Source organism: Pithys albifrons, chromosome 13 (assembly GCF_047495875.1).
Source record: "Pithys albifrons albifrons isolate INPA30051 chromosome 13, PitAlb_v1, whole genome shotgun sequence".
NCBI lineage: Eukaryota > Metazoa > Chordata > Aves > Passeriformes > Thamnophilidae > Pithys > Pithys albifrons.
Window position 1 is genome coordinate 20,892,710 of NC_092470.1, and position 24,854 is coordinate 20,917,563.

Sequence of the window (24,854 nt, forward strand, 5' to 3'; positions counted from 1 at the left end):
CCTTTCCCAGCAGGAATGCTGTGCCCCCCTTCCCAGCAGGAATGCTGTGCCCCCCTTCCCAGCAGGAATGCTGTGCCCCCCTTCCCAGCAGGAATGCTGTGCCCCCCTTCCCAGCAGGAATGCTGTGCCCCCCTTCCCAGCAGGAATGCTGTGCCCCCCTTCCCAGCAGGAATGCTGTGCCCCCCTTCCCAGCAGGAATGCTGTGCCCCCCTTCCCAGCAGGAATGCTGTGCCCCCCTTCCCAGCAGGAATGCTGTGCCCCCTTCCCAGCAGGAATCCTGTGCCGTGTGCCCCTTTCCCAGCAGGAATCCTGTGCCCCCCTTCCCAGCAGGAATCCTGTGCCCCCCTTCCCAGCAGGAATCCTGTGCCCCCTTTCCCAGCAGGATCCCTGTGCCCCCCTTCCCAGCAGGAATCCTGTGCCCTGTGCTCCCTTTCCCAGCAGGAATGCTGTGCCCCCTTTCCCAGCAGGAATGCTGTGCCCCCTTTCCCAGCAGGAATGCTGTGCCCCCTTTCCCAGCAGGAATGCTGTGCCCCCCTTCCCAGCAGGAATCCTGTGCCCCCTTTCCCAGCAGGAATCCTGTGCCCCCTTTCCCAGCAGGAATCCTGTGCCCCCTTTCCCAGCAGGAATCCTGTGCCCTGTGCCCCTTTCCCAGCAGGAATCCTGTGCCCTGTGCCAGGAATTGCTCCCTGGGCAGCGCGTGTGGCACCGGATGCGGCACCTTCCAAGTGGGGCAGTTGGAGTGGAGGAGATGGAAGTGAGGACAGTTCTTGGGCAGGGATTCCCAGAGGAATGGGATTCATGGGATAGTTCCCGGGGTAGTTGTGGCTGCAGCTGCCACGGGAACCTGTGCCAGGACTAAAATAATCCCCGGTGGCCGGAGCTGTCCCGGGAAAAGGTGGGAGTGCCCCTGGAGGTGCCTCCTCCCAACTCCCTGCACTGGGCTCTGCTCCTGGAGCTCCTCAGAGTCCAGGCTGGGAATTGCAGCTGGATTTGTGTGCCCTAAACAGCAGTGACTGGCAGGGGTGTCAAAGGACTGAGTTCCTCTCATCAGTCCTGGTGAATTCAAGTTTTCCCTCCAACATAAACCCCGTTTGTTTTCACACCTCATCCCACAGGGGTTAATCCAGTAATTATTTATTTCAGCCCTGTAATAAATGGGACCTTCCAGCCTCTCTGGTAATAATTTGCCATTCCTTAATTTTAGGTCAGACTTTCCATCTATTGATACTTATTTGCAGTTGTGTTGAATGGAGCACTTGGGATTTGATCCAGAAATGGAATTTGGAGTGAGGAGCTCTTGAAAAATTTGGAGGGAGAAGGAACAAGGAATAATCTGACTCCTTCTAATAACACTTTTCTAGTTTAAATCTTATCCTGGGGCTTGTGAAATACTGACCCCAACCATTATTTTCTGCAACTGATGTGTTACCAAACCTCAATTCTTTGGCACTCCAGGAGCCAATTCCAGGGAATTCCTGCACCCTTCAGGCAGGCAGGAGTCCTACCCCAACCCTGCTAAACTTTACTACAGGAAATCAGGGGGAAAAATCCATTATTTTCAACAACTTCAGTAATTTTTCAAGTCATTTAAACAGAAATAGTTGTAAACCAAACTTTAAAAAATAAGCTCAGCTCATCCCAGAGTGTTCCTTCTCAACAATTGGGCCTTCCCAGTCTCCAGAGGAGGTTAATAAAGAGTTTAATAATCCTTTAGTTTCTCTGTAACTTCATTTTCCTGCCTGATCTGAAGCTCTGGTGTGTTGGGCATCCAGTAATGGGATATGAAATTCCTGTTGCATCCAGCACTCTGGGAGGATTTTGGCAGAGCCAGCCAATGGATTGGTGATGGGAATGTTCCTGGAATCACTGGGAATGTTGGAGAAAGTCTGTGCCTGTAGAACTGGGAAGATGTTTGTGCCCATTTTAGATGGGGAGTTGAGGTAAGTGAGGAGTTCACCACGTGGGAATCCTGGAAAGGCCAGACCTTGGAATTCTTGGCAGCTGAGTTGCCTTTCCTGGTCGTCCTGAAGGATCTGGGGCTGTTGGGCACTTAATCTTCAAAGGGAGGAGGGTCTTGGACCATTTCTAAGCCAAATTATAAAATTAAATGCATCTTTTTTCAAGAAAAATAGGAAGAAAACAAAAGTAAAATTAAAAATGGGACCTAAAATATGTGGATGTTTTATCAGAGAGAGACTGGAGGGAGAAGAGAATTCCAGGGACACCTGAGAGCCCCTGGCAGGGCCTGAAGGGGCTCCAGGAGAGCTGCAGAGGGACTGGGGACAAGGGAAGGAGGGACAGGACACAGGGAATGGCTTCCCACTGCCAGAGGGCAGGGATAGGTGGGATATTGGGAAGGAATTCCTGGCTGGGAGGGTGGGCAGGCCCTGGCACAGGTTGGGCAGAGCAGCTGTGGCTGCCCCATCCCTGGGAGTGTCCCAGGCCAGGCTGGACAGGGCTTGGAGCACCCTGGGCCAGTGGGAGATGTCCCTGCCCATGGCAGGGGTGGCACTGGAGGGGCTTTGAGGTCCTGGCTGGGCTTTGAGGTCCTGGCTTGGGCTTTGAGGTCCTGGCTGGGCTTTGAGGTCCTGGCTGGGCTTTGAGGTCCTGGCTGGGCTTTGAGGTCCTGGCTGGGCTTTCAGTTATTTTATAGGAATCTGCTCCTGAGGCTTTTGGATTGAAATTCCTTTGTGCCAGTGATTTGCAGGTGTTGTTGTTCCATCATTTAATCTTGTTAGAAAATCCCAATATTATATTATTTAGAACCACCTTCTACAAGGTTTTCCATCCCCTGATGGTTTTTTGGGGGAGATACAAGAGGCAAAAGTTGGGGAATGAGGAGTGAGGACCCAGAGCAGCGAAACAGGAGCCACCAGGACAGAGGGACCGAGGGATTTCTGTGAGTTGAGCAGCCTCGTGTCCCCAGCAGGGGTTACCGGGCTGGGTGGAATCCCTGAGGAAGCTTTCCCGGCTCCTGGAATCCCCATGGAACGCCCTCGGGAACAGCCTGCCCAGGAATGCTGAGCACCCAGTCCTGAGCCAGCCCCTCACTGGGAACGGGGTTTGTCACTCACAGCTCGCCCAGCAGGTTTGGTGGGGCAGGTTCTGGGGGAACTGGTGGGACTGGAACTCCGAGGTTCCCTCTGACATTCCAACTCACTTGGGCTGCTGGATCAAAAGGGACGATTTGCCTGATTTCCCTTCAGGTGTTCCAATATCCACAGGGACCAAAGTGGATTCCCTGCCTGTGGAAGAGCTCAGAGACAGGCAGGATCAGTCCCTGGGGCTGGGCAGGATGAGCCCCTGGAGCTGGGCAGGATGGGCCCCTGGAGCCGGGCAGGATGGGCCCTGGGCAGGATGAGCCCCTGGAGCTGGGCAGGATCAGCCCTTGGAGCTGGGCAAGATCAGTCCCTGGGGCTGGGCAGGATCTGCCCTTGGAGCTGGGCAGGACCAGTCCCTGGGCAGGACCAGTCCCTGGGGCTGGGCAGGATCAGTCCCTGGGGCTGGGCAGGATCAGTCCCTGGGGCTGGGCAGGATCAGTCCCTGGGGCTGGGCAGGATCAGTCCCTGGGCAGGATGAGCCCTGGGCAGGATCAGTCCCTGGAGCTGGGCAGGATCAGTCCCTGGGGTTGGGCAGGATGAGTCCCTGGGGCTGGGCAGGATGAGCCCTGGGCAGGATCCGCCCCTGGAGCTGGGCAGGATGAGCCCCTGGAGCTGGGCAGGATCAGCCCTTGGAGCTGGGCAAGATCAGTCCCTGGGGCTGGGCAGGATCAGTCCCTGGGCAGGATGAGCCCCTGGGGCTGGGCAGGATCAGTCCCTGGGGCTGGGCAGGATGAGTCCCTGGGGCTGGGCACGATCAGTCCCTGGGGGGGTCCAGGGGCTGTTCGGGATGGACAAAGAGAATTCCAGGAGTTTGGGAATGGAACAAACTCAGCAACAGGACTCGGGGCAGCTGCAGAGGGTGGGGAGGATCCCCCGCTGTGTTATTGCTTTGCCCGGGGAAATAATGACGTGTATTTCTGTGAGATAATTCAGTGTATTTCCATCAAATAATTCAGTGTATTTCCATCAAATAATTCAATGTATTTCCATCAAATAATTCAGTGTATTTCCATTAAATAGTTCAATGTATTTCCACCAAATAATTCGATATATTCCCACCAAATAATTCAGTGTATTTCAATCAAATAATTCAGTGTATTTCCTCCAAATAATTCAATATATTCCCACCAAATAATTCAATAGATTTCCACCAAATAATCTGATATATTTCCTTCAAATAATCCAATGTATTCCCACCACATAATTCAGTGTATTGCCACCAAATAATTCAATGTATTTCCACCAAATAATTCAATGTATTTCCTCCAAATAATTCAATGTATTTCCTCCAAATAATTCAATGTATTCCCACCAAATAATTTAATATATTTCCATCAAATAATTCAATGTATTTCCATCAAACAATTCAATGTATTTCCTCCAAATAATTCAATATATTCCCACCAAATAATCCAATATATTCCCACCAAATTATCCAATATATTCCCACCAAATAATCCAATATATTCCCACAAAATAATTCAATGTATTTCCACCAAATAATTCAATGTATTTCCATCAAATACTTCTTCTTTTCTGTCTTGATTTCTCTTTTATGTCTTTATTTCAGTTTTATTCCTTGATCTCTCTTCTATTTCTTGATTTCCCTTTGATCTCTTGATTTCCCTTTTATGTTTTGATTTCCCTTTTATGTCTTGATTTCTCTTTTATGTCTTGATTTCCCTTTTATGTCTTGATTTCCCTTTAATCTCTTGATTTTCCTTTTATTTCTTGATTTCTTTTATTTCTTGTTTTCCCTTTTATGTCTTGATTTCTCTTTTATTTCTTTATTTCTCTTTTATTTCTTTATTTCAGTTTTATTTCTTGATTTCTCTTTTATTTCTTTATTTCAGTTTTATTTCTTGATTTCTCTTTTATTTCTTGATTTCAGTTTTATTTCTTGATTTCAGTTTTATTTCTCCATTTCTCTTTTATTTCTCCATTTCTCTTTTATTTCTCCATTTCTCTTTCATTTCTCCATCTCTATTTTATTTCTCCATTTCCCTTTCATCTCCTGCTTTCCCTTTTCCTTCACCTCTCCCGGTGCTGTGGGAACATCCCAAGGGTGTCCCGGGTCGTGTCCGTCCCATCCAGCACCAACTCCAAGGTTTTCATCTTTTCCTCTCCCCTTTCCCGAGTGAACAATTCCCTGGCTTGGGTTGGGATTGGCGGGGCGGGTGTGGAATGGGCAGTTCTGGCTCCTGTGAGGAACTGGGGAGGGATCCCAGGAGGAAAAGGGGGAACACGAGGAGTGGAGGAGGAACACGGAGAGGTGGGAGATGTGGGAGCAGCAGGAGGGGGGATTGTCCCCCTGGGCCCCTCAGGGGAGACCCCCCAGCCCTGGGAACAGCAGCAGGACCTGGAGCTGCTGGAGCAGATCCAGAGAGGCCCCGGAGATGCTCCAGGGCTGGAGCCCCTTTGGAGCCAGGATGGGAGAGCTGGGGGGTCACCTGGAGAAGAGAAGGATCCAGGGACACCTGAGAGCCCCTTCCAGGGCCTGAAGGGGCTCCAGGAGAGCTGGAGAGGGACTGGGGACAAGGGATGGAGGGACAGGACACAGGGAATGGCTTCCCACTGCCAGAGGGCAGGGATGGATGCGATATTGGGAAGGAATTCCTGGCTGGGAGGGTGGGCAGGCCCTGGCACAGGTTGGGCAGAGCAGCTGTGGCTGCCCCATCCCTGGGAGTGTCCCAGGCCAGGTTGGACAGGGCTTGGAGCAGCCTGGGCTGGTGGGAGGTGTCCCTGCCCATCCAAGACCTGGAGAACGTTTAAGGTCCATCCCATCCCATGCCATCCCATCCCATGCCATCCCATCCCATCCCATCCCATCCCATCCCATGCCAAGCCATGCCAGGATTCTCTGGCACCAGTGAGGGCAGCACAGCCCTGCTCCCTGGGCACTGTGCCCACGGGGACCTGAGCCCTTCCCGTGCATCCAGGGGGGGATTTATTGGGGTCACCCTTTACTGGGGTACTGCAGATCAGCTTTGCAGTGGTCAGAGGAGGCAGAGCCAGCTCAGCCTGCAGGGGGATCACAAGGCTCAGCCAGGACCAAGGGCTTGATTTGCAGGAACACCTTCACTTTATCTCCTCTGTGCCCAACCTGCCAGCCCCCCATTGCTCAGCAGTTCCCCCCACACACAGGGACAGACTCTGCTGGCTACGAGGCATCCACAGGGGGCTCTCTGGTCCTTAAGGATGGACCATCAGTCACCCCAGACCTGAAGAGATCCACACACACACTGTCACCCCCACAGGGACTGGCACAAAGCTCAGCCCCCTTCCCTACACAAGGAGCACTGAGGGAGTTTTCCAGGCAGGATCAGCTGCCCAGCCCCAGCTCTGCCCGCGCTGCCCCCTCGTGCCCGCCCTGCCCGCAGCTCCGGGGCTGGGGAATGTTTTACTACCTGCGTTCTGGTCCTGACATTCCCATGGCAACATCCTCGCCCGGCGCGGTGCCAGCTGGAGCCGCACAGGGAGGGTTTGTTCGGGCAGGATAAAGGTGGCACTGTGGCAGAGACACTCCCGTGTGTTCCTGACGGGCCCTCAATGGGCACCGGGGGCTGCCGAACACCAACCCTTTGTGGGCTTGGTAGGACACGCTGCCCGAGGTCAGGGGGGCAAGGAGAGAAAATCAGAGTATTGCAAGAGGAGCAGCCACAGCTGGGATTGGCTGGAACCACCAGGATGCAGCAGGGACATGGGGTGGGATTGTGGGATGGGAGGGAGAGGGCTGGGAACAGCAGGGTGGGAGCAGAGCCCGAGCCTCGTCCCAGCTGGACACCCCTTGGAGCCCGGTGTGTGCCACCCTGAGCTCGGGGGGCTGAGCTTCTCCTCCCACCCACCCCTCAATGCCCTCAGTTCGGGGTTCCCAGCCTGCCCCATTCCCGGGAGCAGCCCCCAGAGGGATGCAGGGCTGGAATGTTCCCCCCCAGCTGCAGCACCATGAGCGGGGAGGAGGACGCCGAGTGGCTGCGCCGGGTGACGAGGCAGTTCAGGAGCATCGCTGGGAAGGACGAGGAGATCAGCCTGGAGGAGTTCAAAAGGGCCCTGCAAGTGAAGGAGGTGAGGGAGCCATGGGGTGGGCCTTCCAGCAGGAAAATCCAGCTAAAACATGGCATTGGGTGGTGTCCATGGAGTGAGAGAATCCCAGAGGGGTTTGGGATGGAGGGGACCTCAAAGCTCTCCTTGGTCACCCCCTGCAGGGTGTGGGCACAGCTGGGCAGGTGGGAGGTGCCCCTGCCCTGGGGGCAGAGGGCTGGAACCAGGTGCTGGAGGGCAGGGCTGGGTGGGATATTGGGAAGGAATTCCTGGCTGGGAGGGTGGGCAGGCCCTGGCACAGGTGCCCAGAGCAGCTGTGGCTGCCCCAGCCCTGGCAGTGTCCAAGGCCAGGTTGGAGCCACCTGGGCTGGTGGGAGGTGTCCCTGCCCATGGCAGGGCGTGGAACAAATGAGCTTCCAACCCAAACCATTCCATGGCTGTGAGGTTTGGGGTCCTCCCACCCCCCTGTGCCAGTGCCTGTGCTGCCCCCACAGTCCTTCTTTGCCGAGAGGTTCTTCGCCCTGTTCGATGCCGACGGCAGTGGCACCATCAGCCTGGAGGAGCTGCTGAGGGCCCTGCACCTGCTCCTGCTCGGGGACCCCACGGACAAGCTGCGCTTCCTCTTCCAGGTCTACGACGTGGATGGTGAGAGGAGCAGACTCAGCTGCAGTTCTGGTTTGCAGGGTCAGCCTTGGGGTTTGCAGAGTGGGGAGGGCTCTGCTCTGCTCACCCAGGGTGGGCAGTGGGGCTGGAGCTTCATCAGAGCTCTGTGCCTGTCTGGGGTGGGGTCACTGCCCTCATTCCATGAGGAGAACATCAAAAATCCATCTGAAAGCCAATGAGTGAAGTGGCCACATGTCAGGAATTCCCGTGGGGAGAGAATTGGGCCCTTCTCTGTTCAAATGCCAACTCCCCATCCTGGTTTCATGGAATCATAGAATCAACTGAGTTGGAAAAGACCTCTGAGATCATCAGGTCCAACCCTTGGTCCAACTCCATTTACTAGATAGTTTCTGGTTTCTGGTTTACTATCCAGTTTCATAGATTTGTGGGATTGTTTAGGTTGGAAAAGCCCTTTGAGATCGAGTCCAACCATCCCCCAGCACTGCCAAGGCCACCATTAGCCATGTCTTCAAGTGCCACATCCACATGGCATTAAACCCTCCATGGATGGGCACTCCCCCCATGCCCACAGCCTGTCCCAGTGCCTGACCACCCTTTCCAGGAAGGAATTTTCCCCCAGATCCAACCTGACCCTCACCTGGCACAACCTGAGGCCGTTTCCCTTTGTCCTGTTGGGAGCAGAGCCCGACCCCCAGGCCCTCCCCGCTGTGTGGTGGGAAGGGGGGGCATTATTCCTGGCAGAGGAGCAGGCTGGGGGTGCCCAGGGCTCTGGCACAGCAGGATGCCCCCCGTGCCCCCCAGGCAGTGGCTCCATCGACGCGGACGAGCTGCGGGTGGTGCTGGGCTGGTGCCTGCGGGAGAGCAGCGTGGCCCTGCCCGAGGAGCGCCTGGGGGACCTCACCAGGGCCCTCCTGGAGGCGGCTGACAGGGACCACAGCGGCTCCATCACCTTCCAGGAGCTCCAGGAGCAGCTGGAGGCCTGCCCAGAGCTCATGGAGAACCTGACCATCAGGTGGGGCCTCCGGCTGGGACGGCCCAGGGAGCAGCTTCTTCCTCCTGCTTGGAGGAAAACTGGGGGATTTGTGCTCCTACCGAGGCTGTCGTGGGGTGCCCACCCTGTGTGGGGCATGGCTGGCACTGGGAACAACTTGGGTGCAGGGATAATGTTGGGATGGGCGTTTGGATAGAGGGATGGGTGTGGGGATGGTCTGGGATGGGTGCAGGGATGGGTGGAGGGATAGTCTGGGATGGGTGCAGGGATGGGTGAAGCTGGGGCTGGTCTTGGATACCAGGATGGGTGCAGGGATGGTCTGGGATGGGTGCAGGGATGGTCTGGGATAGGTGCAGGGATGGGTGAAGCTGGGGCTGGTCTTGGGTACCAGGATGGGTGCAGGGATGGTCTGAGATGGGTGCAGGGATGAGTGAAGCTGGGGCTGGTCTTGGGTACCAGGATGGGTGCAGGGATGGGTGCAGGGATGGTCTGGGATGGGTGCAGGGATGGGTGCAGGGATGGTCTGGGATGGGTGCAGGGATGGTCTGGGATAGGTGCAGGGATGGGTGAAGCTGGGGCTGGTCTTGGGTACCAGGATGGGTGGAGGGATGGTCTGGGATGGGTGCAGGGATGGGTGCAGGGATGGTCTGGGATGGGTGCAGGGATGGTCTGGGATGGGTGCAAGGATGGGTGAAGCTGGGGCTGGTCTTGGGTACCAGGATGGGTGCAGGGATGGGTGCAGGGATGGTCTGGGATGGTCTGGGATGGGTGCAGGGATGGTCTGGGATGGGTGCAGGGATGGTCTGGGATAGGTGCAGGGATGGGTGAAGCTGGGGCTGGTCTTGGGTACCAGGATGGGTGCAGGAATGGTCTGGGATGGGTGGAGGGATAGTCTGGGATGGGTGCAGGGATGGTCTGGGATGGGTGCAGGGATGGGCGAAGCTGGGGCTGGTCTTTGGTACCAGGATGGGTGTGGGGATGGTCTGGGATGTATAGAGGGGTTGTGATAGGATGGGTGTGGGACTTGGATGCAGGGATGATGCCAAGCTGGGTGCTGGTCTTGGGTGCAGGTCTGGTGTTGGGATGGGTGCAGAGCTCATATGGTGCTGGGGTGGGTACAGGGCTGGTTTTGGGATGGGCACAGGGATGATGCCACACTGGGTGCAGGGCTGAGATGCAGGGCTGGATGCCAGTTTGGTGCTGGGATGGGCACAGGGGTGACACCACGCTGGGTGCCAGGGTGGGCACAGGACCCCCCCCCCCAGCTGCCCTTCCCGGCTCATCCTGTCCCCAGTGCTGCCAGCTGGCTGAAGCCCCCGGTGCCCCCCGAGCGGCGCCGCCCGCGCTGCCTGTCCCGGGGCTACTGGCACAACCACCGGGGCCAGCTGGGCTGCCTGGGGGGCTACGCCGCCCTCAACGTGCTGCTCTTCGCCCTGGCGGCCCTGGGGCACCGCGGGCACGGCCCCGCAATCCCGCTGGCCCGCGGCTGTGGGCAGGGGCTCAACCTCAACTGCGCCCTCCTCGCTGTGAGTGCGGGGCACGGGGGGCAGGAGGGTGGGGGGCACGGGGGGCAGGAGGGTGGGGGGCACAGGGGGCACGGGGGGCAGGAGGGTGGGGGGCACAGGGGGCACGGGGGGCAGGAGGGTGGGGGGCACGGGGGGCAGGAGGGGTGGGGGGCACAGGGGGCAGGAGGGGTGGGGGGCACGGGGAGCAGGAGGGTGGGGGGCACGGGGGCAGTAGGGGTGGGGGGCATGGGGGGCAGGAGGGGTGGGGGGCACGGGGAGCAGGAGGGGTGGGGGGCACGGGGGGCAGGAGGGTGGGGGGCACGGGGAGCAGGAGGGGTGGGGGGCATGGGAGGCACGGGGGACAGGAGGGTGGGGGGATTGTGGGAGACCCAGGAAAGATGAGGGATCCAGGGGGCATGAGGAAGGTTCATGGAGGGCACAGGAGAGTCCAGAAGGAATGTTGCCCCCAACATTTCCAGTTGTCCCTCAGCACCTCCCATTGCCCCCTGGCATCTCCCATTGCCCCCTGGCATCTCCCATTGCCCCCTGGCATCTCCCATTGCCCCATCACCTCTAACTTCCTTCAGCATCTCCCATTGCCCCCAACATCTCCAATTGCCTCCAGTTATGCCCCAAATCCCCCACTGGCCCTGGCACCTCCTACTGAACCCCCCATCCCTCACTGCCCCCTGGCACCTCCCCCTGCCCCTCCCCCGGTATCTCCAGGTGCCCCTCCCTGTCCCGCAGGTGCTGATGTTGCGCCGGTGCCTGACCTGGCTCCGCTCCACCCCCCTGGCCGAGGTGATGCCCCTGGACCAGCACGTGCTGTGCCACCAGCTCGTGGGGTACGTGGTGCTGGCACTGGCGGCCGCTCACAGCGGTGCCCACATCGCCAACTTCGGTGAGTGCCAGGGCAGGGACGGGGGGACACCTCAGCTCTGGGGGACTCTGGGGGCAGAGGGACAGGGAGGGGGAGCTCCTGTCCTGGGGGTGCACATACCCCAGGGAAGGGATGCAGATACCCCAGGGAAGGGATGCCCATGTCCTGGGAGGTGCAGATATCCCAGGGAAGAGATGCCCATGTCCTGGGAGGGTGCAGATACCCCAGGGAAGGGATGCCCATGTCCTGGGGGGTGCAGATACCCCAGGGAAGGGATGCCCATGTCCTGGGGGGTGCAGATACCCCAGGGAAGGGATGCCCGTGTCCTGGGGGGGTGTGGATACCCCAGGGAGGGGTTGCAGATATCCTGGTATCCTGGTGGGAATTTTCGTGTCCTGGTGGCAATGCTCATGCCCTGGGGTGTGCCCATGTCCCAGGAAGGGGAAACTCGTGCCCTGGAGAGGGGGTGTCCATGCTGGGAGGGGCTGCGAGGGCGCGGGCAGAGTGTGGGAAGGGCGCGGGCAGGGCACGGGCAGGGCACGGGCAGGAGCAGCAGCCGCGGGCGCTGCGGTGCCGCCCAGTGTGTGATCCCCCTCTAGCGGCTCCCGGTCGGGCGGCCGAGGGTTCTGCTGCCCCCGCGCTGCTCCCGAGGGGCGTCCGGCACCCCCGGCCCGCACCCCAAACTCCTGCACCCCCAAACCCTGCACCCCCCAGCACCCCAAAACCAGCCCCCCCAGCCCGCACCCCAAACTCCTGCACCCCCAAACCCCTGCACCCCCCAGCACCCCAAAACCAGCCCTCCCAGCCCGCACCCCAAACTCCTGCACCCCCAGCACCCCAAAACCAGCCCCCCCAGCCCGCACCCCAAACTCCTGCACCCCCAAACCCTGCAACCCCCAGCACTCCAAAACCAGCCCCCTCAGCCCGCACCCCAAACTCCTGCACCCCCAAATCCTGCACCCCCCAGCACCCCAAAACCAGCCCCCCAGCCCGCACCCCAAATCCCTGCACCCCCAAACCCCTGCAACCCCCAGCCCCCCCAGCCCGCACCCCACCAGGGGAGCAGCTCTGCCCCCCCTGCCCACCCTCCTGCCCGACACTCCCGGCACACGGTGCCCCCGCCCCGTGCCAAATGCCCCCAGGGCACCACGCCGAGCCTGGGAATGGGGTCGGGAGAGGAGAAATGGGGTATTTGTACAATGTCCAGGCAAAATCAGTCAGCAGCAGGTGGGTGGGGGCAGCCAGAAGGTGGGTGGGCAGTGGGTGGGCAGTGGGTGGGCACTGCAGAGGTGGGTGCTGCAGTGCCCCCTCCCCGTGCCCACCTGTCTGTGTGTGCCCAGCCTGGCTGGCACAGCAGGATGGGCAGCCACCCCTGGCCGAGGCGCTGCTGTGGGCACGGCCTGGGGGGGGGTGGCGTGGCTGGCACAGCCCCCCAGACCGGGCTGGCACTGCTGGCACTGCTCCTTGCCATGGTCGCCTTCTCCAGCCCCTGCGTCCGGCGCAGTGGCCACTTTGAGGTGGGCAAACCCCAGTGGGGCCAGAGGACCCCTGGGCAGAGTGGGGGCACTGGAGGGAGGATCCTGGGGGGGTGGGTGCCCACCCAGGTGCTGCCCTGTGGGGAGGAAGGGCCAGGCTGGTGCTGTGCCCCCAGTGCCACCCCTGGATATTCCCCCTGCAGGTTTGGGGGTTCTCGGCTGTTCTTCCCTGATGGGCCAAGAGGGAAGAGGGGAGGGCAGGGAATGGTCTCACCCTGGCAGAGTGGGGAGGGATATTGGGAGTGATTCCTGGCTGGGAGGGTGGGCAGGCCCTGGCACAGGGTGCCCAGAGCAGCTGTGGCTGCCTCATCCCTGCCCAAGGCCAGGCTGGAGCAGCCTGGGCTGGTGGGAGGTGTCCCTGCCCATCCAGGACCTGGATAATGTTTCAGGTCCCTTCCCACACAAACCCTTCCATGATTCCTCTGGCTCCCTTTTCCCACCAGGATGCCCTGGCACAGCCTCCCCACAAAGCACCATTTGGCTCCACCACTTCCCACTCACATTCCCTGTGCCCCTCTCCATGCCCACAGGTTTTCTACTGGACCCACCTCTCCTACATCTCCATCTGGACCCTCCTCATCCTCCACGGCCCCCAGTTCTGGAAGTGGTTTGTGCTTCCCGGCTCCCTATTTGTGCTGGAGAAGGTTCTGGGCTGGGCCTGGCGCCAAGGGCGGGGGCTGCACATCGTGGAGGTCAACCTGCTGCCCTCCAAGGTGGGCACCCAGGGGTCCCTGCACCCCCCAGAACCTCCCCCTGGCACAGCAGCAATCGTGGCATGAAGGAGGAGCTTGTATGGCCAGCTGGGCCCTTGGGTGGCTTGGGTGTGCAGGGAGGGGGGAAAGCAGTTGCTTCATTTACAAGCCACTGTTTATTTAATTTAGAATTTGTGCTGATTGTTCAAGTTTAAAAGTGTCCAAAGTCGTGGAACAACTGGAGGCAAAATGAGAACTGCTTGGCCTCAGTTTTCCAAGGCACCTCTTTGGGGCAGGCCCAGACTGGGGCTGCTGCTCAACAAAGAGAGGGCAGAGAACAGGAGGGAAAACCCTTTTTAGGTCCAACCTGTGAGCTGTTCAAAAGGGGAGACACAGCCCGGGGGTTCAGCTGCAGAGGGGCCCCTGGGGAGACCACCCAGTGCCCTCTGGGCACTGCCAGCTCTCCTGCTCCCTTTCTCCTCCAGGTGACTCACCTGGTGATCCAGAGACCCAAATCGTTCCACTTCAAGCCTGGGGACTACGTGTACCTGAACGTGCCAGCCATTGCCTCCTATGAGTGGCACCCCTTCTCCATCAGCAGTGCCCCCGAGCGGCCAGGTGGGGCACAGCCTGCTGGGTGTGCCATCCCCGGGATGATGTTTGGCATCCCTGGCATGTTTGGCATCCCCAGGATGATGTTTGGCATCCCCAGGATGATGTTTTGCCAGCCTGGAGCAACCTGGGCTAGCGGGAGGTGTCCCTGCCTGTGCCAGGGGTGGGATGGGCTGAGCTTTAGGGTGTGCCAGGGTTCTGTGCCCACCCTCTGCCCCGTTCACCCCACAGACACCCTGTGGCTGCACATCCGCTCGCTGGGCCAGTGGACCAACAGGCTCTACGAGTTCTTCCAGCAGCTGGAACCGCCCAGTCCGGAGCCCAAACCCGGGAGGAGCCAGGACTGGGCACAGGTGGGTGGCACTGGGCTCAGCTCTGGGCACACAGGGCAAAGCTGCATGGACAGGTCCAGGCTGGACCCAGAGTGGATCCCTCGGGATCAGCCCAGTCCCTGCAGCGGGCACTGGGTTATCCCTTGGGATCAGCCATCCCTGCAGCGAGCACTGGGTTATCCCTTGGGATCAGCCCAGTCCCTGCAGCGGGCACTGGGTTATCCCTTGGGATGCACATTCCCTGCAGCGGGCACTGGGTTATCCCTTGGGATGCACATTCCCTGCATGGACAGATCCAGGCTGGATCCAGAGCAGATCCCTCAGGATCTCTCCAGTCCCTGCAGCAGGCACTGGGTTATCCCTTGGGATGCACATTCCCTGCATGGACAGATCCAGGCTGGATCCAGAGCAGATCCCTCAGGATCTCCCCAGTCCCTGCAGCGGGCACTGGGTTATCCCTCGGGATGCACATTCCCTGCATGGACAAATCCAGGCTGGATCCACAGGAGTTCCCTTGGGATCACCCCAGTCCCTGCAGCAGGCACTGGGTTATCCCTCGGGATGCACATTCCCTGCATGGACAGATCCAGGCTGGATCCAGAGCAGATCCCTCAGGATCTCTCCAGTCCCTGCAGCAGGCACTGGGTTATCCCTTGGGATGCACATTCCCTGCATGGACAGATCCAGGCTGGATCCAGAGCAGATCCCTCAGGATCTCCCCAGTCTCAGCAGGCACTGGGTTATCCCTTGGGATGCACATTCCCTGCATGGACAGATCCAGGCTGGATCCAGAGCAGATCCCTCAGGATCTCCCCAGTCTCAGTGGGCACTGGGTTATCCCTCGGGATGCACATTCCCTGCATGGACAGATCCAGGCTGGATCCAGAGCAGATCCCTCAGGATCTCTCCAGTCCCTGCAGCAGGCACTGGGTTATCCCTTGGGATGCACATTCCCTGCATGGTGCTTGCCCAGCCCTGGGTTTCCTGTCCCACTGCTCTCAGGGCACAGGGGGTGCCACCAGCCCCCTGGGAGATGCCAGCAGTGATTCCTGCCCTTTGGCTTCCAGGCAGGCTCGGTGCCCACGGGCAGGGATGGATCCGTCCTGCTGACGTCGTTCAGAGCCGCGGGCGCCGCTGCCCCCGGGCAGGGGGTGAGCTGAGCCCAGAAATACCCCAGAGCTCGTTCCAAAGCTCCTTTTAGATGAAACCCCTTGGGTACAAGCAGGGCACTGCCAGGACACAGAGCCACCACCAGAGGCTTTATCCCTGCCATGGAAAGCTCTCGGGAAAGGGATTCCTCCAGGCTGGAGGAGCAGTCACTGAAGGAGGGTCTGGGGGAGAGATCAGGAAGGAATTCCTGGCTGGGAGGGTGGGCAAGCCCTGGCACAGGTGCCCAGAGAAGCTGTGGCTGCCCCAGCCCTGGGAGTGTCCCAGGCCAGGCTGGACAGGGCTTGGAGCACCCTGGGCTGGTGGGAGGTGTCCCTGCCCAGGGCAGAGATTTAATGTCCATTCCAACCCAAACCATTCCAGGATTCCCTGATAACAAACCTGCTCTTGTCAGTGCCCAGGGGAGCTCCCACTGTCTGAGCCAGCACTGGCACTCCCAACCCCCCATTCCCTCCAACCTGGGTGGGAATTGGGATCATTCCCTTTTTAATCAAAGCCATTCTGACCCAGAGCACACCCTCAGGTGGCACATTCCTGGTGGTGGCTGTTGGTGGGACATCCCAGCAGGAGGGGGGGCTTGGCCCTGGGTGTGCCAGGGCTGGGGCTGGCAATGTGTGTGCAGCCTGGATAACCCAGCTGGGAACCCCACAATCCAGGGAACAGGCAGGACTGGGAGGGCTGGGAACAGAGGAGGTGGCACTGCCCTCTGCTCCTCACAGGTCTCCAGTGGGCAGGGGGATGCCCATCGGCTCTGCAGAGTCAAGGTGAGGGGTCCTGGGCCCTCTCCTGGCTCTGGGAATAGGGTTGGGCTCAGCATCCCTGGGGGGACCCAGAGGTGTGCCCAGCCACCCCATCCCTGTGCCCAGCCACTCCATCCCTGTGCCCAGCCACCCCATCCTTGTGCCAGATCACTCCATCCCTGTGCCATATCACTCCATCCCTGTGCCAGATCATTCCATCCCTGTGCCCAGCCACTCCATCCCAGTGCCAAGCCATCCCATCCCTGTGCCCCTGTGTATGGATGGTCCCATGTAGGGCTGATCCCAGCCCTGCCCTTCCTGCTCCTCCCCACCATCCTCTTCTTCCTTTGCTCCCAGAAAACTCCCTCAAAGCTCCCAAACTCTGCCTGAAATGCCCTCGGTGCCCCAAACCCTGCTCTCCCCACCCCTGAGGGCTGTTCCAGCCCCCCAGCCCTGCTCTCCCCTCCCCTGGGAGCTGTGCCACCCCCCAGCCCTGCTCTCCCCTCCCCTGGGGGCTGTGCCAGCCCCCCAGCCCTGCTCTCCCCACCCCTGGGAGCTGTGCCAGCCCCCCAGCCCTGCTCTCCTCTCCCCTGGGAGCTGTGCCAGCCCCCCAGCCCTGCTCTCCTCTCCCCTGGGAGCTGTGCCAGCCCCCCAGCCCTGCTCTCCTCTCCCCTGGGAGCTGTGCCAGCCCCCCAGCCCTGCTCTCCTCTCCCCTGGGGGTTGTGCCACCCCCCCAGCCCTGCTCTCCCTTCCCCTGGGAGCTGTGCCACCCCCCCAGCCCTGCCCTTCCCCTCCCCTGGGGGCTGTGCCACCCCCAGCCCTGCTCTCCCCTCCCCTGGGAGCTGTGCCAGCCCCCCAACCCTGCTCTCCCCTCCCCTGGGAGCTGTGCCACCCCCAGCCCTGCTCTCCCCTCCCCTGGGGGCTGTGCCACCCCCCAGCCCTGCTCTCCCCTCCCCTGGGAGCTGTGCCACCCCCCAAACCCTGCTCTCCCCTCCCCTGGGGGCTGTGCCAGACCCCCAGCCCTGCTCTCCCCTCCCCTGGGAGCTGTGCCAGACCCCCAGCCCTGCTCTCCCCTCCCCTGGGGGTTGTGCCACCCCCAGCCCTGCTCTCCCCTCCCCTGGGAGCTGTGCCAGCCCCCCAGCCCTGCTCTCCCCTCCCCTGGGAGCTGTGCCAGCCCCCCAGCCCTGCTCTCCCCTCCCCTGGGAGCTGTGCCAGCCCCCCAGCCCTGCTCTCCCCTCCCCTGGGGGCTGTGCCAGCCCCGGGAGCTGCTGGCTGTGTCCCCCCCGTCCCTGCTGTCCCCCAGTGCCACCTGGACGGGCCGTACGGGACCCCCACGCGGCGGATCTTCACGTCGGAACACGCCGTGCTGATCGGGGCCGGGATCGGGATCACGCCCTTCGCCTCCATCCTGCAGAGCATCATGTACAGGTGGGTGTTCCTGCGGCTCTGGGCGCCCCTGGAGCTTTGGGAACGTCCCGGGACGGCCCTGCCTGGATTTGGGAAGCACCAGGAGATGTTCACACAGGGGGAGCCCCGTCCTCCAACACCTCCTGGTTCTGCTCGCTCCCCACCCCCGGCTCTCGGTTCCAAGACCCCCAGGTGGGCCCGCCCTCTATGCCAGGATTTTCCCCGGGGATTTTGGCAGGAGGAAAACTGCTGGAGGAAGGCTGGCGATGGGCAGGCACCGGAGATGGGGAGGGAGGGGTGCTTGGGGTCCTGGGAGGGGCTGGGGGGTCTGAGAGGGGGCAGGAAGGGACAAGAAAGAGCAGGAAGGGACAGGAAGGGGAAGGACGGGACAGACAAGGACTGGAAGGAGCAGGAAGGGGCAGGCAGGGGCAGGAAAAGGCAGGAAGGGGCTGGAGGGGGCAGGCAGGGGCAGGAGGGGGCAGGAGGGGGCAGGAGGGGGCAGGAAGGGGAAGGAAGGGACAGAGAAGGACAGGAGGGGGCAGGCAGGGGCAGGAAGGGGCAGGAGGGGGCAGGAGGGGGCAGGAGGGGGCAGGAAGGGGAAGGAAGGGACGGACAAGGACAGGAGGGGGCAGGAAAGGGCAGGCAGGGGCAGGAGGGGGCAGGAAGGGCCAGGCAGGGGCTGGAGGGGGCAGGAAGGGGCAGGCAGGGGCTGGAGGGGGCAGGAAGGGGCAGGCAGGGGCAGGAGGGGGCAGGGAGGGCCAGACAGGGGCTGGAGGGGGCAGGAAGGGGCAAGAAGGACCAGGCAGGGCCAGCAGGAGCTGCATCCACATGTGCAGGTACCGCCGGCGGAAGCGGAGCTGCCCCAGCTGCCACCATTCCTGGTGTGAGGAGCTGCAGGACCAGGAGATGACCCTCAGGAAGGTGGGAATGGGGCAGGAACACATGGAAGGGGGGTGGGATCCAGGTGTGCCCTGGGGTGGGGCAGGAGGGCTGCAAAGCCCCCGAGCATCCCTCCAGGCCAGGGGGTTTGGGCGGGGAGGGGGGACTGGATTTGGGGACTGGATTGTGGATTCGTCCCCTGGGCCGTGTCCTTCCAGGTGGATTTCATCTGGATAAACCGGGATCAGAAGCACTTTGAGTGGTTCCTCAGCCTCCTGAGCAAGCTGGAGGGGGAGCAGGCGGAGCTGGAGCCGGGGGGTGAGCGGCGGGCAGGGCCGGCACATCCCTGCGGCATTCCCGGGAATGGCCCATCCCGGGGCGGGCGCTGCATCCATCCCCATTCCCGGGATATGATGGCCCATCCCGGGGCGGGCGCTGCATCCATCCCCATTCCTGGGAATGGCCCATCCCGGGGCGGGCGCTGCATCCATCCCCATTCCCGGGAATGGCCCATCCCGGGGCGGGCGCTGCATCCATCCCCATTCCCGGGATATCATGGCCCATCCCGGGGCAGGAGCTGCATCCATCCCCATTCCCGGGAATGGCCCATCCCGGGGCGGGCGCTGCATCCATCCCCATTCCCGGGATATGATGGCCCATCCCGGGGCGGGCGCTGCATCCATCCCCATTCCCGGGATATGATGGCCCATCCCGGGGCAGGCGCTGCATCCATCCCCATTCCCGGGATATGATGGCCCATCCCGGGACACGCAGGGCGGTTCCTGGAGCTGCACCTCTACATGACCTCGGCCCTGGGCAAGAGCGACGTGAAGGCGCTGGGGCTGCAGGTGGCGCTGGATCTGCTGGCGGCCAAGGAAAAGCGGGATTCCATCACCGGGCTGCGCACCCGGACCCGGCCCGGCCGCCCAGACTGGGGCAAGGTGGGGGGCACAGGGGGCAGGACCCCCAGAACTGCCCCGGGACACACGGGGAGGGACCCCCAGAACTGCCCCGGGGACCCCCAGAACTGCCCCGGGACACACGGGGAGGAACCCCCAGAACTGCCCCGGGGCACGCGGGGAGGGACCCCCAGAACCGCCCCGGGGACCCCCAGAATTGCCCCGGGCACAGGGGGCAGGACCCCCAGAACTGCCCCGGGGCACGCGGGGAGGGACCCCCAGAACCGCCCCGGGGCACGCGGGGAGGGACCCCCAGAACTGCCCCGGAGACCCCCAGAACTGCCCCGGGGCACACGGGGAGGAACCCCCAGAACTGCCCCGGGGACCCCCAGAATTGCCCCGGGACACACGGGGAGGAACCCCCAGAACTGCCCCGGGGACCCCCAGAACTGCCCCGGGGCACACGGGGAGGGACCCCCAGAACTGCCCCGGGGACCCCCAGAATTGCCCCGGGACACACGGGGAGGAACCCCCAGAACTGCCCCGGGGACCCCCAGAACTGCCCCGGGGCACACGGGGAGGGACCCCCAGAACTGCCCCGGGGACCCCCAGAACTGCCCCGGGGCACACGGGGAGGGACCCCCAGAACTGCCCCGGGACACACGGGGAGGGACCCCCAGAACTGCCCCCCGTCTGGGATGCACCAGGACAGCCAGATCCAGGGAATGCCAGATCCAGGGAATGCCAGGAGGGGGCACTGGGAGGTGTGCCAAAGCTGGCAGGGACCAGAAATGGTGGAATGAGTTGGGGTGGAAGGGACCTTAAAGATCATCCCATTCCAACCCCCTAATCCATTCCAGGGGTCACAGAGAACCATGGAATGAGTGGGAAGGGACCTTAAAGATCATCCCATTCCAACCCCCTAATCCATTCCAGGGGTCACAGAGAACCATGGAATGAGTGGGAAGGGACCTTAAAGATCATCCCATTCCAACCCCCTAATCCAGCCCCAATCCCCCGGAGCTGCCACCGCTTCCTCTCCTCTTCCCCCCTGCTCCAGGTGTTTGGGAAGGTGGCAGAGGAGAAGATTGGGAAGGTCCAGGTGTTCTTCTGTGGCTCCCCGGCCCTCGCCAAGGTCATCCGGGGGCACTGCGAGCGCTTCGGCTTCCGCTTCTCCAAGGAGAACTTCTGAGCCCTGCCCAGCCCTGCCCAGCCCTGCCCTGCCCAGCCCTGTTCTGCCCAGCCCTGCCCTGCCCAGCCCAGCCCAGCCCAGCCCTGCCCTGCCCAGCCCAGCCCAGTCCTGCCCAGCCCAGTCCTGCCCAGCCCAGCCCTGCCCTGCCCTGCCCAGCCCTGCCCAGCCCAGCCCAGCCCAGCCCTGCCCAGCCCAGCCCTGCCCAGCCCAGCCCAGCCCAGCCCAGCCCAGCCCAGCCCAGCCCTGCCCTGCCCAGCCCTGGGGTGGGATCCCATCCCAGGCTGGGATCCTGCCCCGTTCCTGGGCTGGGGAGGGGGGGAAAGCACAGCAGGCAAGGACAGGGATTTGGGATGGAGGGAGGGTCCCGTGTCACCTCGCAGGGCTTTGGGATGCTTTGGGATTCCCCCCACAGGAGGGCACTGCAGCCTCGGGATCGGCTCCCGGGACCCCCCGGATCCTTCCTGGCCCCCCGACCCCATCCCGGGACCCCCCAGATCCCTCCCCGATCCCATCCCGGGCCCCCCTGGGCAGCTCCAGCTGCTCCTTCCTGGAAGGCACCGAACATTTTCCTGCAAAGACAAATAATTTGGCAGCCCCTTCACCCCATCCCATCCCATCCCACCCCACCCCACCCCACCCCATCCCACCCCACCCCACCCCATCCCACCCCACCCCACCCCTGTTCCATCCCATCCCTGCCCCATCCCACCCCACCCCATCCCACCCCATCCCACCCCATCCCATCCCATCCCATCCCATCCCATCCCACCCCATCCCATCCCACCCCACCCCATCCCATCCCATCCCAGTCACAGGGGACAACCAGGAACAAGATAATAATCATGGAATCCTGGAATGCTGTGTTGGAAAGACCTTAAATCCCATCCAGTCCCACCCCTGCCACGGGCAGGGACACCTCCCACCATTCCAGGCTGCTCCAAGCCCTGTCCAGCCTGGCCTGGGACACTCCCAGGGATCCAGGGGCAGCCACAGCTGCTCTGCCCAACCTGTGCCAGGGCCTGCCCACCCTTCCAGCCAGCAATTCCTTCCCAATATCCCATCTCTCCCTGCCCTCTGGCAGTGGGAAGCCATTCCCTGTGTCCTGTCCCTCCATCCCTTGTCCCCAGTCCCTCTCCAGCTCTCCTGGAGCCCCTTCAGGCACTGGAAGGGGCTCTCAGGTCTCCCTGGATCCTTCTCTTCTCCAGGTGACCCCCCCAGCTCTCCCAGCCTGGCTCCAAAGGGGCTCCAAAATCATGGAATGGTTTGGGTTGGGAGGGACCTTAAATCCCACCCAGTCCCACCATGGGCAGGGACACCTCCCACCATTCCAGGCTGCTCCAAGCCCTGTCCAGCCTGGCCTGGGACACTCCCAGGGATCCAGGGGCAGCCACAGCTGCTCTGCCCAACCTGTGCCAGGGCCTGCCCACCCTCCCAGCCAGGAATTCCTTCCCAATATCCCACCTATCCCTGCCCTCTGGCAGTGGGAAGCCATTCCCTGTGTCCTGTCCCAGAGAACCGGAGGGAATTGGGCACTTAAAGGAAACTCGGGGTTGGTTTCAGTGTTTGTGTCTTTGGGAAGTCCTTTGGAATCATGGAATGGTTTGGGCTGGCACAGCCCCGCAGCCCCCTCGCGTTAATTGCCCCCCCTCGTTAATTGCCACGCCGCGCTAATTACGGGCACGAGCCCGCCCCCCCCGGTCGCTCCGCGCCCACGTGACCGCGGGAGGGGCGGGGCCAGACGCGGCCAATCAGGGCCCGCCTTTCCCTGCGGCCCCGCCCCTCCGAGCGCGCCCTTCCCATTGGCCGCCGCCGGGGCCGCTCCCGCTCCTTCCCCGAGCCCCTCCCGCGGCACCGGAAGCGCTGCGGGGGCCGGTGGGGCCTCCCCGCCGTTCCCCGTTCCCGGTTCCTCGTTCCTCCTCCTCCCGTTCGGGCCCGGCCCCGCCCGGCGCCGCTGTGGCGGTGGCGGTTCCGCCGCGCCGCGCCCTCCCATTGGCCACCGCCCCTCGCGCGCCCCGCCCACCGTGCGCTCCCATTGGCTGCGCCGCCCGAGGGCGGGGCCCGGGCCGGCCCCTCCGTGCTGCCCCCCAGTGCCCCGCGCGGGGGTTCCGGCGCACGCCAGGCCCGGCACAGGTACCGGGGGGGAACGGGATAAACCGGGATATATCGGGATATATCGGGATAAACCGGGATGAACAGGGATGAACAGGGACGGGCCCCGCGCCCCGAGCCGCGCCCGGCCGGGCGGGGAGCGCAGGGAGGTGCGAGCGGGCTCAGCCCGTGCGGACGGGGCTGGGAGAGCCGGGAATGAGCGAATAATGAGGGAATAAGGGCCGGGAATGCGGGCTGGGAATGTGGGAATGTGGGAGCTGGGAATGTGTGGATTGGGATGGGAGGACAAGGGATGGGGAGCGCAGGAATACGGGACATGGGAATGGGGGCTCGGGAATGTGGGAATGTGGGCTCTGGGATTTGGGAATATGGGAATACAGGCTCTGGGATTTGGGAATGTGGGATGTGGGAATATGGGAATGGGGGCTTGGGAATGTGGGCTCTGGAATATGGGAACGTAGGATCTGGGATGTGGGAATACAGGCTCTGGGATTTAGGAATGTGGGATGTGGGAATATGGGAATACAGGCTCTGGGATTTGGGAATGAGGGCTCTGGAATGTGGGAATATGGGAATACAGGCTCTGGGATGTGGGAATATGGGAATACAGGCGCTGGGACATGGGAATGGGGCTCTGGGATTTGGGAATGGGGCTCTGGAATGTGACCCCTGCAAGTGCTGCAGGAAATGAGGTTTCCCTTCAGGAAAACAGGGAAAATGTGGGAAAGGCTCCCAGGAGTTTGGGATCTGATCCCACGGGAAGAGCAGCAGGAAATGCCCCAACTGGGCTGGGCCTTTGGGCCCCAATTTTGGGGCTTCTCCCGGTTTTCTGTTCCGGATCCGGGTTCCTTTGGGAAGGAAGGGCAGGGAGAGGTTGGAATTCTCTGACATTCCAATAAATTCTCTGGGCTGTTGATGGAGCTGGAGGAGGAGCAGGAATGTTTGTGGGGAGTTTGGGGGTTGGATTCATGTTGGAATTCTCCCGTTGGAGCCTCGGCCGGAACTTTCCGAGCCATTCCCGCCGGATTCAGAGGGATTTGACTCATCCCTGAACCAGCTGGGAATGTTCCCCTTTCCATTGGGAATCCTCTCCTGGGATTCTGACACTCCCAAGTGGAATTTGGGGCTTAAAACAAGGAGCAAAGTGGGAAAACCTTGTGATGATCCCACGGAATTCCCTCCTGAGCTGGGTTTGAAATGGGAATGTTGGGGTGGGAAGGGCTGGAGGGGACAGAGGAAATTCCTGGGAATGAGATCCTTGGAAAGGAGGCTCCCTGCTGATTCCAGAGGGAAGGAGTTTTCCTTGGTCCCTGATCCCAGGTGGGCACCTTTTCCTGCCCCTCGTGGGTTTGGAGTTCAAGCTCAGCTGATTTGGGAAATTCAGGAATGTGGGAAGTGGCAGGGAAGAGTCTGGAAGCTCAGGAAGTCTCTGTGTGGTTCCCTGGAATCCTGGAATGGTTTGGGTGGGAAGGGACTTGGAGCTGATCCAGGGGCACCTCCCACTGTCCAGCCTGGCCTTGGAATGTTGGAATGTTTGGATTGGGATTGAGAGGTTGGATCAGGAGCAAAGTGCTGGATGAGGCTCAGCTGATCCCAGGTCTGGCAGGATCCGGTGATTCCACTTGGAATTCCCTGGAAAAGGGGCTGGGAAGGGGCCCTGGGCCAGCCGGATCTCTGGGAAAAGCTCCTGATTTGGGGGTGGGAAGGGAAGGCCAGGAGGGGCTTAGGAAGGTCACAATTCCATCCCATCCTGCCTGGAGAGAGCAGGATGGCCAGCATGGAATGTTGGGAATGTCGGGAATGTCCTGGTGTCCCTCAGGCTGCAGAAATTCCTCTGGGTGTTCCCTGGGGTTGGGCTTGACCTTGGAATGCTCCCTTGGCCCCTGGAGGCTGATCCCAGTGTCCCAATCCCACTGTCCTGCTCTTCCAGAGGCTCCCTTGGGAATGTCCCTTCAGGAGGGGAGGGACAACCATGGAATGGGGTGAAATTCCAGCACTCCCAGTGTGCCTGAGGGGCTGGGAATGTCCCTTCAGGAGGGGAGGGACAACCATGGAATGGGGTTGGACCAACCCTGGGGTGGGTTTGGGGCTCCCTCCGTGCAAATCCCAGGGCTGGGATGGGCAGGATTGGGGGGATTCTCCTTGGGG

General features: G+C 61.5%; 2 protein-coding genes across 2 annotated transcripts in view; both read left to right on the forward strand.

Moving 5' to 3' along the window:
- Positions 1–7,046: 7,046 nt before the first annotated feature.
- NOX5 (NADPH oxidase 5) lies at positions 7,047–20,597 on the forward strand. The gene is given in 16 exon segments (XM_071568077.1): positions 7,047–7,166; positions 7,637–7,787; positions 8,568–8,778; positions 10,052–10,283; positions 11,010–11,163; positions 12,483–12,544; positions 12,546–12,659; positions 13,208–13,390; positions 13,855–13,987; positions 14,213–14,334; positions 15,381–15,464; positions 17,524–17,648; positions 18,464–18,548; positions 18,725–18,824; positions 19,281–19,447; positions 20,466–20,597. Coding segments are annotated over 16 exon segments (2,175 nt in total).
- A 2,061-nt stretch (positions 20,598–22,658) lies between these two features.
- GLCE (glucuronic acid epimerase) overlaps positions 22,659–24,854 on the forward strand; it is a 30,182-nt gene continuing 27,986 nt past the window's right edge. The window contains exon 1 of the mRNA XM_071568582.1: positions 22,659–22,727. The gene's annotated coding sequence lies outside the window, so the exon portion shown is untranslated. The remainder of the gene's footprint in view (positions 22,728–24,854) is intronic.